The 18,291-nt window shown below is 44.5% G+C and overlaps 1 protein-coding gene across 7 annotated transcripts in view; it reads right to left on the bottom strand.

Annotated features, from left to right (window-relative positions):
* Window positions 1-18,291, bottom strand: part of DIP2C (disco interacting protein 2 homolog C) — a 293,236-nt gene that overhangs the window by 9,347 nt on the left and 265,598 nt on the right. For 4 of the 7 annotated variants that reach the window (XM_083406060.1, XM_083406058.1, XM_083406062.1 and 1 more), the window contains 3 exons: window positions 17,626-17,796; window positions 10,842-10,903; window positions 1,183-1,240 (listed from right to left, as the gene is read on the bottom strand). In XM_083406060.1, the coding sequence (XP_083262186.1) occupies window positions 1,183-1,240; window positions 10,842-10,903; window positions 17,626-17,796 (291 nt within the window). Of the gene's footprint in view, window positions 1-1,182; window positions 1,241-10,841; window positions 10,904-12,749; window positions 12,780-17,625; window positions 17,797-18,291 lie in introns of all 7 variants that reach the window. The other 3 variants (XM_083406057.1, XM_083406061.1, XM_083406059.1) reach the window with 1 other exon arrangement.

Below are 18,291 nucleotides of genomic sequence, written 5' to 3'. Positions count from 1 at the left end.
CTCTAAGGGCCCCCCAAAGGATGTCCAGCAGATCCACAGTTGCCTTAACATAGAATTATAGAATTTGAAGGGACTCTGAGGATCATCTTTGTCCAACCCCCTGCAGGGATTGAACCTGCAACCTTGGCGTTATCAGTACCATGCTCTAAACCAGTGTTCCCCAACCTTGGGCCTCCAGCTGTTTTTGGACTACAACTCCCATCATCCCTTGCTAGCAAGACCAGTGGTCAAGGATGATGGGAATTGTAGTCCAAAAACAGCTGGAGGCCCAAGGTTGGGGAACACTGCTCTAAACAACTGAGCCATTCAGGAATGTGTTAATTTACCCCCTCTTTTGAGGCTCTCTCTCAAACAGTTTTTGTAGATTTCTGAAACACATATCAACAGCAGTAGCAACTCCAAGACAGACCCAGCAACCAGAGACAATCATGGGATGGTCGTGGACACTGCTCAAGAAACTATGTCTTTCCCATACTGTCTCCCTGGTCATCCACCACTCACCGATAAAGAAACCTGTCGTCTCTCTCCAGCCCAGGAATATACTGCAAATATTACCTCATACTGCTGAAACATTAGGCACATTTCATAAAATATGTAGTGCCACCATAATGGGAAAACTACATTGTCACCGGAGGCCTGGTCATGGCACTGACATCATATCACACCCAATGCACGAGTATGGAGTGGGGAGATAGCACAATGCAGTAGCAGACGGCATGGTGGGGTGCCATCTGTCATGTGATCTTTGGTTGGTCATATTGCTCCTTCTTAATGGCAGGGGGAGGGGCAATGAGGGGGAAAGGCCAGTGCGGTGCAAACACATTGACGGAGACCATTTTCTGCTGGTGCCATTGCACCACACCAACTTCCCCATTGCCTTGTCCCTCTCTCTCTCAGTAAGCAGTAACAGTGAGACCAACCAGAGGTCAGGTGAGAGGAGGCGCCCACGGCTTGCTACTGGCACAACGTGAATTGCACAAATCCAGAAATCTGAGTGATGCCAGACAGTGCATGCGCAGACATGGCCACAAAGGATCTCACATCTGGGCAAGTAGTTGCTACTTTTGACCTTTCTCTAGAACACTACTTTTATCGGGCCCCACACCCCAACATACACATATACCTCAAAGTTAAAGCATTTATCAGCCTCTCTAAAATATTGAGAGTTGCAAAAACGTTTACCTTTCCCGATTCCATGAGAGGCAAGCTATGAGGGGATCCTCTTTCTACTAAACGCACTCTGAAAAGCAAAACACATAGGACAACTATGATGAGCGTACAAAAATTGCAGTACCACACATAAATGTCAGCCGTACTGTTAAGTTCTCAAGCTCTTGCATTTCCAGTCTTCAGACCTGGTGCCTGCTCTCTCAAAGCAAGGAAGGAATAGAAGGCTTTTGAGATTTTGCCAAGGTGGAGCATGGTAGGGGTGAGGGTGGTTCTTTCATGGGTGGGTCTTAACCCCACAATAAAAAATGCCACGGGACAGAACATCACAGTGGGTAGGTCAGAGTAGAAAGGAATGCTATTGGGGAGGAAGGAGAAGGACTGGGTCTTTTCCTCACATGAGCCAGGCAAATATGGAGATGCTCATTTCCTTTGCCTGGGCAGATGGCTAGTTTATGTAGAACTGGTTATTTACCCTTTGCAACACAATCAGAGATGGAAAGCAGGACATTCCCCCTCAGTTTAAATTTACCAACTTATTATTTCACAGACAGAGAACCTATGTTTCATATACTTCAAGCCTCTTACAATCATGTCCTCTTACCCAGTCCTAGATTATGAAATTATTATTGGGTTTAAAAGATTTAAATGAATTTATGATTGCTTTTAATGGATGGTAATGAGCGTGTGTGTGTCTGTGTGTGTGTGTGGAACATGGAAAAGTGAAAGCGTGGGAGACATTCACATTTACTTAAAAATACTTCTTTATTTTATTATTTTACAGTGGTACCTCAGGTTACAAACACTTTGGGTTACAGACTCCGCTAACCCGTAAGTAGTACCTTGGGTTAAGAACTTTACCTCAGGATGAGAACAGAAATCGCACAGTGGTGGTAGCGGGAGGCCCCATTAGCTCAAGTGGTACCTCAGGTTAAGAGCAGTTTCAGGTTAAGAACGGACCTCTGGAATGAATTAAGTTCTTAACCAGAGGTACCACTGTATTATTTTTATAGCTCAGCCTTCCTCCAGGTAGCTAAGGGCTGCATGAACTGCATGGGGTTATTTTCACTGTGGCTGAGGGGAGAGTCCAGCTCAGGACACCTTGGTTTAAAAACACAACACACTATTCACTAGACTATACTGAGCATGTCCAAAGCAGAACAGATGATTGCAAGAGGAAGGTTAGAATATATTCTCCTTGGTATCTTCCACATCTTTAAAGGTGATTAAGCACATTTTACAATTTCTTCTTTTTTAAAAGAAATACAAGTGCTGCTTGGTTTTAAACAAGAGCTGATGTTTCCAAAGCGACAATCATAGAGTACGGGACGAAAAGCTTAACCTTGTGATAAAATTCCTGCCCACAGAAGCAAGAGCCCATCAGAAGGTATTTTTTATTAGGTCTCTTAAACAACTCCTACTCAGGGTTTTACAAGGAAAGTTAATCATGTAGAGTACCGCATTACAGCTGTAAGAAAACCCCAGCTAAAGGTGCATTCAGCCAAGTCACAAACCCTTTCCCTTACAACATATATTTAAATTCCACTGCGCAATTGAGGATCCATGCTGTGATTTCATGAGATTTCTCAAACCAGCATCCCCTGCAAAAGCTGTTGCAGATGTCATTCCAGCGGCAGATGAAGTCCCTGGACTGAGAGAGCAATGGAAAGAACTGCTCTGCCAGCTGTTAGGAGGAGAAGAGGTAGCGACAGCGGGTGCCATTGAGCTATTTGGTATATACTGGGGAGGACTGGTAGATGTGGGAAGAGGCAGGAGTTCTGACAGCAGGGAGGTTATGGGTTACGAATTATACAAAACAGACTGTGAGAATCCAAAATGGAGGTGTACTCACAATAAAGGTAAAGGTAAAGGGACCCCTGACCATTAGGTTCAATTGTGGCTGACTCTGGGGTTGCGGCGCTCATCTCGCTTCATTGGCTGAGGGAGCCGGCATACAGCTTCCGAGTCATGTGGCCAGCATGACTAAGCCGCTTTTGGCGAACCAGAGCAGTGCACAGAAACGCTGTTTACCTTCCCGCTGGAGCGGTACCTATTTATCTACTTGCACTTTGATGTGCTTTCGAACTGCTAGGTTGGCAGGAGCTGGGACCGAGCAACGGGAGCTCACCCTGTCGTGGGGATTCAAACCGCCGACCTTCTGATCGGCAAGTCCTAGGCTCTGTGGTTTAACCCACAGTACCACCCGCGTCCCAGTTCTCACAATAGGACAGGCTTAAAACCAACAAACACAGTAACCTCAAACCATCTTCTGAAAACCAGAGTCAAACTATTTTAATATCTGTGAATAATCACTGTCTGTTTGTTTTTGCAGAAGGGTTCCATTTATACCAACGTAAGTAATCCGTTGTCCTGACTATGCTGTACAGAGAGGGAACTACTTGCAGCTAAGTCTTTAAAACTGTGTTAACTTCTGGTTCCCCTTCCTCTTCCAAACCTCCTGTGCCTGAAGAACAAGGGAATTAAAGTGAAGTTATCACATGAGTGATCACTCATTGCTGCAAGTTTTGATTCGGGATGAGGAAGCTGGCAAGCCAACTACAATCATGCAATGCTTAATGCAACGAACATTAGAGCAGTCAATTTTCAATGCACTAGGAACTCCATTGATGGTTGCCAGATCCAGATCTCCCAGAAGGGGTGGGCAGCTCAAACCTCATAGCATAGCAACCTACAGAAGTGGATTTAACGGTGTGCGACTGGTTTGGTTGCACTGGGCACAGAGCTTCAGAGGCATTGCAGTGGACACTGCAACTGTGCTGTAGAATGGAAGGCAAGAGGCAGGGGGTGCTTAATTTTGAGACCCCAAAGTCTGCAATTGCAACCCATATAGGATCTGGGAGATATCAGACTTCTGCTCAGGTCACAGGGCATCTTGTAGTGCTGTAAAATAGCGTTATTGCTAATTCACACATACACACACAGGAAATGAATTATGGGTCAGTTCAAACCCTTCGGAGAACTGCAAATTCTGTAATTGTGGTGGGCAGTGCGCGCACACACACATGCCCACGACATCTGAAACACAGAACATACATTCATGAGCCCAGCTCCTGTAATTTTTCTGCTTCAAAATAGGAAGAGGGGGGAGAACTACCAAAATATCAAGGTTTAACTTATGCATTCAGGTAACAAGAGGGGGGGGGGGAAACAAAGCCTGAAAACAAAGATGCATGTTTAAAATGATATATACTAGAATAGCCCATGGCATAGCTGTGGCTTCTTCTGTTTGCCAACTGGATATTTCCTTCATGCCAACCAGAAGATGCTTAGATTGGGCATTGAGTGGGCCCAAGGAGGAAAACAATTCCAGAGCTCAGGTGCAAATCACCCCAGAACTCCTCTGTACATGCCCTTGTGGTTTGCATTTCTTAACCCAAGAATTAATGCACAGGACAAAAGGCTATTTCTAAACCATGCAGGGCCAAAATTACCAAGCAGAATTTTGTAATCAAAGCTCCTCAACATGGGCTTGAAAAAAAAAAAGTGCCTCAATACTTGATTCATTTTAGTCTTTTCCTTATTTCCCCTGCTCCTCAAATCTCACTGTCCTATTTTCATACTGTCCTATTTTTACACACACATTTCCTTGGTTGATGTGCCATGTTCCTGAGCACTTTCTGAGGCTGTTCGAGCCTCCGCCCACATGCTTCTTATAATGCCATGGGCATGCCAAATGATACAGATGGGGAAAAGAGCAGGCGAGTCTGAAATGTGATTCATGCACCCCCTGCTGTAAAAGGTCACATGGATCATATCCGGTAATTACTGAGAGGAATAGACTCCGTAAGAGTGCTTCTCCAACTCCCAAACCAGTCCTGCCCACCACAGTCTCTTTGTCAATGCAAGGGGAGAGAAGCATGTAGATAGGTTTCTAGATTCACTCAGGTCCGAAGCAGCAACCCATTCTTCAAAGGGACCATCTTTCAGACTGACCAAAAGCTTAAAAGATCACTGACTGGGGACAGGGGAGGACCCTTCCTTTTTGTACCTTGTCTCATGCCTCATCGAAATCACAGCTTGCATTCCCAGGGGTCACACTCCTTTGCCCATTAATCGGAGTCAGCCAGGAGCGCAGCTATTGCAATAAGATAATTGGGAGGCTCACCTCCCGTTCCCTTTCAAACACCAACGTAGGGGAGTATGGAGATTAATCCTTCCCATGGATTCTCCCTTGCAAATAAGTTCCCATTTCTTACGTTACCCCAGCCAGACACCACAGGGAGGGATGGGAGGGGGAATGGTGTGGAAAGGACTTACATGGGGAGGATCGTAATGCATGGAAAGGGTTAAGCACCCCACTTTTGATCCTCCCTTGCAAATCCCACACACACACACTCATATTAATTGCTACACGCATGGTTAAAAAGGATAACCTCCTGCGGGGGCTGAACTGACCCCCCACCCCCTTCTAAAATTACTGTTAACTAGATGGGCACACTTGCAGGAATAGCATCACCTAGCTTGTAACACGAGCTGGCCAGTTCATTACAATATTCAGCTGCATTGTGAAGAGCGTATCTGCTTTTATTTGCTCAGATACAATATGATACGCTATCCTTATTGTCATTGTCCCATACAGAACAAAGATGAATAACAAGATGGCGCACCTGTATCTCATTGGGAAGAGCATCCAGGGCCCAAATTTCAGATCCAGGGTTGAGGCGAAAAGCGAGCTGTCTCCCAAGTTTTGGGGCAGCTTTGTTAGCTGAATTCCATTCCAAATTGAACCAGGGAGATTCACTGATTAAAATACACACTTAAATGCTTTGTTATCACCACATAAAGCAAAAATGTAAGGAGAACCCACATGAGTAAACCAAACATCTATCCAACAGCGGTCACTCATACGCCTCTAGGAAATACAGCATGAAGACAACTTAACTTCCCAATTTGTCACCAGAATCTGACATTCAGAGGTACCCTCACTTTGCAGCAAGGTTTCCAGGCAAAAATGAGCACATCAGCTTCCCACAGTCTCCTGCATTTGGAAGCAATCTAGTTCTTCTGACTGATGTCTTCCAACTAACAAAATGGCCACCCGGGTGTAAATTCTACAAGAATGTATTCAAATTGCCTAAGTCACTGCTCACATATAGCAGCTGGTATAATCTGTATACAGGCTCTGCACTGATGGGGCCCCACACCTTGGCACTCAAAGGACAGGGGCACCCTCAGACGCATACCTTGGTACCTGCCAAGAACCCTTGCCCCTCTCAGTTTTTGTGTTTAGTTGGTTGTTTGGTTGAAGGCGTTGCGTATTTTTGTCTGTTTTTCTTTTTTACACGTGTGTGTCTGTAGGTGTCCTGCCTCGTTTGAAGTCAGTTACATGCATAGGAAATAGTCTCATTTATACAGCCGTTATTTCCTTGATAAAGAATGCTTCTCTTATTATTCTGCAGCCACAGAAAGAGATTCAGGATTCTGAGCTGTCTTTTCTGGGAGTCACAGGCCTCTTTCACTACTAGCAGCGTATCTCTACGTTCCTTCATTTTCTTGGGATTAAGGAGGAGGGGGAAAGGGGGGAATCAGCATAGTCCTCCTGCCCGACTAACCTACTGAGCAGTTCGCTGCCTTCCAAGACCACAGCACTGAGTAGCTTGCTGAATATTTAATACTCTCTCCAGCATCGCCTAATGCATTTTGCTGAATTCAGCACATGGGAGACACGTAATTTAAAATCCAATAAAAGCGTTAACTGGCTCGACGTACTGGGGAAGAGCGAAGCAATGCACTACTAACCTGAACATGCCACATAGCAAGTTGCAAACTGTGCCCTCGGCCTGGAAGAGAGATCAATAGCCCGGGGGGGGGGGGGGCCTGAAGAGAAATTTTCTACTACAGTATTCTGAAAAGAAACATGTGTCCCAAGTTCTCCATTGCCTGCCTACAATGGAGCACAAAGTTTATATTCTCAACCACTGTGATTCAGATTCACTTCCCAGTACTGGTCCAAGACATATGGCTGCCTGAGGCCAAGGACAAGGCCGCACCCTCCCCAACCCGTCTTCAAAAACCGGCGGCACTAGCAGCTGAGTGTTACTTCAAGACTGGTCCTCCATCGTACCTGAGGGCAGCAGGCTAGTTTAGGAGGCGCACCTGTTGTCCAGCATGAGAGAGAAATTATTGCCAAAATTTATTGTCAAAAGTACACTCACAAGTTAGGGAAAGGCATGTCCATCAGTCCTATGTCTCTCAACTACTCCTAGGTGTACACCTGATGAGGCAGTTGCCACAACAGGTTCCTGACCTATGCATCTCCCCTACCTGAGTGGTGTGCAAGCAGGCAAAGACTCCACCTGCATGTCACCTTCTGCTCCTCCCACTTCAGTCCTCTTCTGGTCCTGGGAGACAGTGGAGCAGGAGAGGTGGGGGCAGGAGGAGGAGAGAATCCTTGACCCTCCACCAGTCTGATCTCTCTCCCCTTCCTCCTGCACCTGTTTTCCCCTCTCCAATCCTGCAGCGTCTCCTGGCTCTGACTTTTCTCTTCTGGCTGCTACAGGTCCTCCCAGTTCGCTGATCCCTTCTTGCAAGTCAGTCTCCAGCCCCACCCCGCCCCCCAGTGCTATTCCACAGTATCCAGCCAGCCTCTGACAGCAGCCCAACTTTATGCCAACTTATCAGACAGAAATGGGACACAAAGGGAAAACAGCCCATTTCTCAAAAGGGAGCAATCGGCTGACTACAAGGCACTGAAGTAGCACTCTTTGCTTAATAGTAATAATAATAATTTACTATTTATACACCACCCATCTGGCTGAGTTTCCCCAGCCACTCTGGGTGGCTTCCAATTGAGTTAAAAACAATACAGCATTAAACATTAAAAACTTCCCTAAACAGGGCTGCCTTCAGATGTCTTCTAAACGTCAGATAGTTGTTTATCTCTCTGACATCTGATGGGAGGGCATTCCACAGGGCGGGCGCCACTACCGAGAAGGCCCTCTGTCTGGTTCCCTGTAACCTCATTTCTCGCAATGAGGGAACCGCCAAAAGGCCCTCGGCGCTGGATCTCAGTGTCCGGGCTGAACGATGGGGTTGGAGACGCTCCTTCAGGTATATAGGACCGAGGCCGTTTAGGGCTTTAAAGGTCAGCACCAACACTTTGAATTGTGCTCAGAAATGTACTGGGAGCCAATGCAGATCTCTCAGGACCCGTGTTATGTGGTTCCGGCGACCACTCCCAGTCAGCAGTCTAGCTGCTGCATTCTGGATTAATTGCAGTTTCCAGGTCATCTTCAAAGGTAGCCCCACGTAGAGTGCATTGCAACAGTGCAAGCGGGAGATAACTAGAGCACGCACCACTCTGGAGAGACAGTCCACAGGCAGGTAGGGTCTCAGCCTGCGTACCAAGTGGAGCTGGTAGACAACCGCCCTGGACACAGAATTAACCTGCGCCTTCAAGGACAGCTTTGAGTCCAAAATGACTCCCAGGCTGCGCACCTGGTCCTTCAGGGGCACAGTTACCCCATTCAGGACCAGGGAGTCCTCTACACCTGCCTGCTCCCTGTCCCCCAAAAACAGTACTTCTGTACTAGTGAAGCAAAAGAACAGAAGATGTGGCTTCAACTGGGAATCCTTCCATGCGGAAAAAGGAGGGACAGAGGGCTTGCATTTTTCCGGCGATTTCCTTTCTGTATGTTAGGTCCCCTTCCACCCTCTAAAGATGGCAATGCACAAGAAAGCCTATACTGCTCCTGGAGGCCTCATGATTGCTAAATTCTCTCAGGCGCTTGTGTGTGTGTGGGGGGGGTTCTCTTTGAAAGTTTCTCTAAGCAAACAAATGCTGAGATGCTCCTTTAGTGTTTTTTTTTGGGGGGGTTGTACCACTAGAATGGAGAAATAATTAACATGCTTGCTGAAACACTTATCTAAGCAAACACATATAATTATCCCCAGCTATCGTGGCACAGCTTAATCATAACTGCAGTCACACAAGTAGACACTCCGTGGTAGTGGGTCGCAAAGGAAACCCATTTCCCACATCGAAATTTATTAATGCCTGCCCCGCCCCACATTTCCGCTTCCAAACAGCACCAAGCACTTTGTATGATGTTTTGCTCCTGAAAGCAAAGTGGATCAAAGTACTTGGGGGACACACACACAGAGAGAGAGAGAGAGAGAGAGAGAGAGAGAGAGAGAGAGAGAGAGTAAAAGAGAGGCAATAATAGACCATTCTCCCAAGCTGACATCTCTCACCATCCGTGAGAAGAGAATTATAATTCATGGAATGTAATGGCAGCATTGCTTCACATCTTCTTTCATGACAGTTTTCGCAAACTTCGGGGAAGAAGGAAGTAAACACCTTAAACAAAAGATGCTGCAATTCTAAAGCTAACGCCTAATGAATTCATTCAGGGTCAAGTGCCAAGTATGAAGCTACTATCATGAGAGTCAATACTCTTGTTAACTACCACTTACTTAAACTGGATGCATTCTTAGGCATTCAACATGCCTTTCCTAGGCACTAGCTGGCTTGATTTTACAATGAACCGGATCAGAAGAGTTTGAGAAGCTTTGGATAAGCAAAAGTACGCTGGGTTAAGAACTGGGTTGCTAAGGAGCCTTATAATGAAATAAACGTTAAGACTCTGCAGTGTTAACTTACAAAATTTTGGTACAAGCAGAGGTCGTGTGTGTGTCCCCCCCCCCCCCAATTTGTTGAGCATAGTCCTTCACATCTGCCGTCAAGGTGGCACTTTTTGTGTGTTTTCAAAAGCATATTTTATACCTCATATAAAATATGCAACAAAATCCCCCCCACACACTTGTGGTAAGGGATCATACCCCACCCACCTGAAAAAGAACCAGCCTGCTTCACACTTTTTGCAAAAGCAACTCTTGCTTGCTTAGGTCTTTGAGGGAGATTCTGTAACAACCTCCCTTGAAGTTGAGCAGATTGCTGAAACCAAGCAATCGGGCCTAGTCAAATACAGGACCTGTTATGTACTGAAGTTCTCACCCTGGGCCAGCAGGGGGATACTTGTAGATAGTTCAGGTCCAGAAATGCAAATAAGGGATCGAAAGTGACGATCAATGATTGGATAGTTACAGAAAATGGTTACTGTTGCGTTCTAGTGGAGCTCTATATAAGCAGGCTGGCTGAACCCTTCAGTTCAGTTCTGTTCTGGCCTGTGAATAAACAAGAGCTGTTTGAAGAATCGCTGTGTCGTCTGATATGTTCACCCACAACTTAACAGGACCTACCTTGCTGAACTCTCTACCGAGAAACAGAATGCTTCTCTTTCTCTGGCCTTAGATGAGAAGTCAAATCTCTCTCTCTCTCTCTCTCTCTCTCTCTCTCTCTCTCTGTGTGTGTGCGCGCGCACTCATACACATGTTTATTTAAAAGCCTCAGATGGGTTTGATTACTAGTGTTGCAACGCATGCAACCACTGGCTTTGTGAGGTGACATTTGACTTTTTAATTAATATTGAGATTTCAAATGTGACAAGTGTCACCTTGAGTGTTGCATCTGGTCAGCTAGGATAAAACTGTGAAAAACAGGTAAAATAATAGTGGTTTAAGTGCCTTTAAAAAAACAAAAACTGCTATCTCCAACAAGAAACTTACTTGTATCCCCTGCCCTCCCAAAAAAACAGTATATGCATTTTCCAGCTACAGACATTGCATTAAAAAATAAATAAATGTCATCATACCTGTCATGTCTGAGGGCCCTCATGTCCACATACACAGTGGTTGGATCTGGCCCTGATGTCCCCTGCAAAAGAAAACCTTTTAGTTAGCACTCTGCGTGGAACAGACGTTGTGCATTTTACTTACAATTAAAGTTTTTTTAAAAAGAAAAGCCTTTATTAAAATGATAAAAAGCACTGAATATGTTACAATCAGTGATGGGGGAGTACGAACCATACCTTGCTGGCCATACTCTTTTTTTAACCTGTTGGCTGCAAACGCAAGTTTCCGGTTGCCTGTGTTACTGAAAACCAGTGTCAATATAAACAAGTGAAACTTGCACACGTACTACGAGTTTAGCAAAATAGTATGGAAGGCAAAATCAGCTGGAGACGCAGAGCTGGTAATGGTAGAAGCAAGCGGTCAAGTGGGAAGTATGGATTTGTTGAGACACTCACACATGCAAAGAGTGTCTTTTTAAAAAACCTGGTGGTATTAAAGAGTAGGACATGCAAGATTAACAGATATGGACTGAAGAACAATTAGCAGTTATTCTGTTCCTTCTGAAACCACCCTACTGTATTTTAATAAAGTGCTTATTTTACTATTTTTCCAAGTCAGCTCTTCTAAAAGTAAATAAATAGCCTTCATAATCGGAAGCACTGGTTCTGCTGACAAAGTTGACTTTTCCACCCACCTCGCCCTCACCTGCCCTTTAACCCCACAATATTCCTTAAACTCCCAAGGTCTGGGTTTTGCTGTTGGTTCTTTTGTCCCTTAGCACCTGCTAAACATGTGACTGCTGCCAAAACAGGAAGCTAGGAGCACACGGACCAACCAAGTACAAAATACTGCAGTCCGTGGTAGATTTGTTTGGATTAGAAATCAGAAGATTTCAGAACTAGCTTCCGGATGCATTGCCACATCATCAGCCCCTGCAAAGCTTTCTGTGTCAACAAACAAATGCCACTTCGTATGTTTGTTATGGATGTTTTAAGTGTACAAGGCATGCCTGAAAAAGGATGCAAACACAAGTGTTTGCAGAAAGGGTCTATTGCAAAGGTACACGAGCCCAGGGAACTGTGATTGGTCCCTTGTTAAGTGCATGCTGGCAAACCTGAGTTTGCATCCACACAGAGGCCTTTAGCTTCTTCAGAAAAGCGGCAACCATTGCTTTTCCAGCATATTGGGGGAACATACAAAAAGGGACACAGACTGGCTCACTGCCAGGGTGAAAGAGGAAACACAGCATTCCTTCCCGGACGTTTATACTACTTCCTCCTTTTTCCTTTGACAGATCTAATACCAAAGAGACATCTAAACAGGTAACATTCATTGAAAACACTGACCAGCATCCCACCACCAAGACAGCAGGAGAGAGTTACAGGAGAGGCAACATGCACACTAAGTCACTCCAGCTTGTTATAAAGCCAACACAAGACACAAGTCCTATCTAGCCGGCAGAAGAGGGTATAGTTTTCAATGTGCTGATATATATACTGAGCAGTGTAACAGACTAGCGCCGAGCGGAGAACCTCATTTCAAGCATCATTAATGGAGGGGTCAGGGGAGGGGAGGGGAAGAGTAAATCCATAAATATTACCTTAGGAAATGTTTTCATAGTTGACCAGAACCAGTTTGCAAAAAAATCAATCGAGGCAGTTAGAATGCTAAAAGCGCAAACCGGGTTTTTTTGTTTCTGCTTTAAACGTTCAAGCACGTTGCTGAACGACCAACTTTTGACGAAGACTACGATGTCCAGATCAAAAGGGTAAGCTGCTCCCCCTTTCCGGTCCCACACAAATGCCAGCGCCAAAGGGTTTTGACAATGTGTACCCCGAAACAACAAAAATCTCCAGACTCCCATCTAGTCTGCCCCACTGTTAGGAGTGGATAGGTGGGTATTTTAGGGAACACCAAAAATCCCCTACCTGCTCGGCCAGTTTCCCCAGCCTGTGTGGCTACAGCAGCAGGAACAGGTGGGATATGGGGAGGAGGAGAGACAGTAACACATGGAAAAACAATAAAAAAGAGGGGTGGGGGGGATGGAAGTCGGGAGGAAAATAAAAAGGGAGGATAATGCAAAAAGCAGGGAGTAAAATAAAAGGAAAAAACCATGTCAAATACAGGAATCTTACAAATTAAACCATTATACTGCTTAAAGGTTTAAAACGAAAAAGAAAATGAGGTGTCAACATTTTAGTACAGCGAACAGAAGAGACAGTAATAGACTTGCTAACCTTTGACAAACAGAGTTAAGCCATTTAAGAGAAAGCATAGACAACATTGTTAGTGAACAGCATGTCCTGAGAATTCATTCTACCTTTCAAGCAAAAACACAAGGAGCAAGCTACAGCCTTTCTCAGCGTTCCCCACAGAGAGAAGCAGAAGAACACTTCTTTTCCAAATTACAATGAGAAAGGCACACTTCGCATTTTACATCTGAAAAGCTTGAAGGTGTGTAATAAGTTACCCGACTTAAGAGGACCAGAGGCCCCTGGCCCAGTTTCTGTATGAGTCACTATATACGGAACCTGCTCTTTTTCAAGTTATTCTGCGGTGCGAGAATTGAATGATGCAGCTGCCCTGGGTACAGATGCGAATTATCTGTTTTCAGCAAACGTGGATTTGGGAAGTCAGGACAGTGAATCATACAGAGATGGAATGAGCAGCCTCTTTTATGTGGGTGAGCGATCTGGGCTCATGCGCGCCTTTCATTTAGAAATTTTAAATGCATTTCTCATTGTACACTAGTGGTTCTCTCATCACTTGCTTTACTGTGCCCTCCGACACAATGCTTGGAAATTACTGTCCCAGCTAGTTTAAGAACTATGTTAGCTGCCGTAGGTTTCCCTCTATTTGTGTAAAATAATAATAAATGGTAATAATAATAATAATAGAAAAAAGGCAGAGACAACAGCTTGTTCTCCTGGGGCATTAAGCAATGCCCTGCTGCTCTAAACTATTCAGCTATGACAAACGAAGATATACTTACTATTCCTCTCACCCATAAAAGTTCAATCTGCTCACAGGAATGAATAAATTAGAAGCTTCTTTTATAGGCTCTTACCAGAGGAGAAATGCTAAACTATAGAAAGACTATGTAACATGAGGCTCTTCTGTATTTGATGTCTAGAATGTGGTATTTTAAAGAAACTAAACATGCACCAGATATTCTGGATTATTGCCATCAATATCATAGGTTAGGAAGTCATGGTGGAACCCAACTTGGTGCCAAGTAATGTCACAACTGTCCAACCCAAGGGAAATAAAGTGGCGTGGCTGGGTCCCAGCGGCAAAAGTCATTTTGGAAGTGGGGATTGGCCTGCTAAGAATCTCTTTGTTTTCATTGTGGCCCAATGACAAAATTAATTGATGACCAGGGCCATATGTCTTTTCACTGGCATTAACAAGGACCTAACATGATAAGTAGCTATATGGGCACTGTGGCCTAGCTCTTAATTATGCATTACACCCATGTTGGGACCATAACTCCCCAGACTGCAAGTGTGGGATTTACATAACTGAATTATTTCATGAGACTCTGCCCTAAATACTTGAAGTTGTATAGCTCACACACAAGGTTGTCAGGATGATGGTAAATGGGCTGTTCCAGACTCTCTCTCTCTCCATTCAAAGACTCTACCTCTATCATCTGCGACATTATTCACCCAAACTCTACAAACGAAAGCGCAGCAACACATCCTCACTTTATATTACTTCTACCAGAGCACATCAGCTGATCCTCTCACCCCCTCCCCTCTGGGGAAAAGGAGCTTCAGACTACAGACTTGAACGCCTCCCCCTCAAAGCAGTCATTTGCTTGCAGATAGCAAATTGGAAAGCAGTTCACAAGGGGCGACACAGAAAGCAGAGACGGGTAACACAAAGCTCTGGGAGTCAGCACTGCTCCAAGGGATGCAATTCTGTCCTCTGAGCAACACTGATAACTGCCTAGGCCCACATTTCCTCTTCTCGTCGTCTCTTTCATGGGCACAGTGCCATGTTAAAAATGCAGGATTTTCCATAAATGGGCATATTCTGTTTCCAAGAAGCAAGGCTGCTATATAAAATTCATTTTGATAAGCAGGTTCTGCATTTACAGGCTGTGCTTCCTAAGTGCAGAAAACTGGGGGTTACACATATGAATGATGTTGTACCTTATACACGGAAGACCACTGGTTCACGTGGCCCATTATTTTCTTTTCTGCTGAGTACAGTCCCTTCACGATCTCAGTCAAGAGGCCTGTCCTATCCACGCTAACAGAAATCCTTCCATTCCACCCTTCCCAGCCTGGTATGGTCCACATGTCATCGGACTCCAGTCCCCATCAGCCCCAGCCAGAATGGCCAATTGTCAGGGATGATGGGGGCTGTAGTCCGAAACACACAGAGGACACCAGTCTGTGGAAGGCTGCTTTCACTGGGGAACGCAAGAGTGGAAATGAGACCTTATGCGTGTTGCACGGTATGTGTTCCTGAAGCTACATTGATGCATAGCGGTTCTATGCTCAAGTGCATCTAGCTCTGGAACAATCACTGTAAACCACAACAGTTCTCCCATCCAGTTTTGTGATCTATCTATCACCCTGGGTGATCCGTCAATACTGCTTGTTGAAAGAGGCGAGTAGAATGGGACAGTTCTGGCTGGTGCTTTGTTCTCACTGCAACAGCTTGAGGAAGTTCTCTGCAGTGCTTAGGGCAGCTTGCTGCAACACAACAGCTGCTCCCTCCAACAATTTATTATTTCCACAGTGAGCTGCAGAGTTCAATATCGTTTGCCACAGTGATGTGGCTGGTGGCAGGAGGGATGATTGCGAGGTTGTCTCCATAGCAAAAACCCTTTAACTTACAGGAATATATATGAAATGCTACCTAGCTGAAGATACCAGTTCGTTCGCTCATCACTGTTTCTCAGAGAAAGGAATTGTTGTAACTCCAGCATTCAGATATAAACCTAGAAACACCCAGTTATAGCCAGAAATATCTACATCTGTGGGTGTATATCTGAAGAGCACAGTTAGAACAATGCCTCTCCTCTATGACAAACAGAAGTGCAGCCTAATGTTCCCAGAATGAAGAAGCTGACATTTCTTGGAGAGAGACATTAGTATAAAAGCAAACATTTTTAATAGCAAAAAAAAATAAAATCAAATCACACTATTAAAAGCAGGACTGCATATCGTTGATTCAGTTTTTGCTCTTCATGCATTCCATGGAGGGCAAAATGCAATGTCTGATGTGTATTCTGCAATGGCCAAGCTGGGGTCACGACTGAACCACACGCTACCCCTGAACAATTTCCCTCTTGAGCTGGAGCTTTAAGGTGGAGGTGAAAATTTCCACCCATTAACAAAATTCCAACCTATAGAACTAATGTGTAGGAACAGACGCACCTATGAACCTGAAATAAATGGTAGTACGAAAATAAAGCAAAATGGGAGGAGGGGAGGTATCAGAAAATGGCGGCTGTGGTGGAGAGAGGTCATTTGACTCCACTGCCACCCAATGAATGTTTTATTTGTAACTGATGAGACCTTATCACATTTTCTTTAAGAATAATCCTTCTTGTTCAGCATCACGCTGAAGCCTGCTTATCTGTTCTTGTTTCTCTCATTCATCTCCATGTCATATTATAATACAATAGCTTAAAAAATTAATAATACTGCTTTATTAGATCAGACACCAGTGTTTGGTTTTATGGAAGAGGCAGCATGCATGTGTTTATGTATATGTGTGGAAGCCATATTGCATGAGTACTTTACCTTCCTCACTAGTTCTAGTGAGGGAAATCTGAGGTACCAAAACAGTATTTTTTTTAGTTGGTCATGAGAACCACTGTACTCAAGTGGCAAAACAACTGAGCTGAGTAAACAAGGACCTGGATTCAACTAAGTGGTTTCTGCTGGCGGAAACCAATGTGACAAATCCCACTAGACCCATGGAACTGCCCCTTCTCTCTTCCCCCTATTCCCCCCCAATCTGCTTGTGGGGAGGATGTTGGAACCCCCAGAGCAGTGTGGGTCAAAGGGAAGTAGCTTCATCTGGCAAACTGAAATGCTTGAACAGACAGAATGATTATAATAGCACCACACTATCTTCCTGCCTAAAATGCCATTGGTTTCCAATCTCACCTCCATCATGAGCTAATGAGGTGGCCATAAGCAAGCTGGAATCACATCTGCAATTTGGAAATATATACATAGACCTACCTAGCTAGGTTGTAATAGCGATAACTGTGATTATGTGTGCAAAGGGTTTTGAATGCCCAAAAGCACTATATAAATGCTTATTATTATTATTATTATTATTAAATTATTTCTGCCAATTTCTAGAATACAGACGTTTCTTCTACCTTCGACACAAGCCGCAATAGCAAGCATTATTTTAAGATGAGTAGTCCATGCTATGTGCATCAGAATCATGCCCCTGTCAAATTACTGTTCTACACAAAGGAAGATATAGATATTTAGACACTCAAGCACTTGGCAGGACAGCTACAGCAACTTTAACAAGGCTGACTTTCATATATTACAAATGTAAGAACTACAATACAAACTTTTGCTGCATTGCTTTTTTAAGTTCGGGGCAGAATAAATGCTATAAATGGGATGTGAAGGCTTCATGGAAAATGTTCAGTACAAAAATAAATACAGAAAAACTACACTTCTTGCATTATGAAAGAGGAACATTTAAGCATGGCATGCATTGGTTAACCAAGCTGTATTGTGTGGAACATCGCCATGTCCTTATTTCAAAAGGGTCGCTTCTAAGATTGCTGTCAGGAAAGGAGAGAGATATTCTTACCTGCAAACATATGGCCAGGTTAACTCTGCAGCCAAATGATGTGCTGACAGCCCTGGGGTGGAGGCCCAGATCTTTGAAAAGCTTTGAAAAGGACTGCGTCAGAGCTATCCGAGGCCGTTCTTCTGCCACAACCACACACGTCCGCACTCTTGAGAGGTCCAGTCCCCTTGCCTGGAAACGAGGTACAGAACTCAAGTTATCCCATGGGAGCTGTTGGCATTTAGTCAGGTCATTTCAGAAATTTCTGAACCAAGTGCACTTTGAGCAGGAAGAGTAGTGTCCTCCGGCAAGGTGAAATGTCACCATCCACTCAAGAACACCTTTTCTTAAAAACTGCAGGGGTTGGGTGGGAGTTCTGGAACAGTTGATTTAAAACTCAGAATTGGAAGAGGGAGAGAAACAGAAGCAGAGCAACGTCTGTGTTGTGGAACAGCCTTGTTTTGGGATAAGGGGAGCAACAACAACACCACACATCAGCTTGACATTTTTTTTGTTTGCCATTTCCTTAAGCCATTTACGTGACTTAAATTGTGAGCTTTTTAGGGACAGGTGGAGACCGCTCAAATTGCTGTAATTTTCCTTGCACCCATAGTGCAGGTTGTGTAACAGCTATAGTGTAACCTTTTGTTCGTCGCATTGCATACAGTCGCCTAGAAAAGTGGGGTA

Source organism: Podarcis tiliguerta (genome assembly GCF_965153285.1).
Source record: "Podarcis tiliguerta genome assembly, chromosome: 12".
Taxonomy (NCBI): domain Eukaryota; kingdom Metazoa; phylum Chordata; class Lepidosauria; order Squamata; family Lacertidae; genus Podarcis; species Podarcis tiliguerta.
The sequence above is the reverse complement of the archived record's forward strand: the minus strand, read 5'-3'. Positions and strand labels throughout refer to the sequence as shown.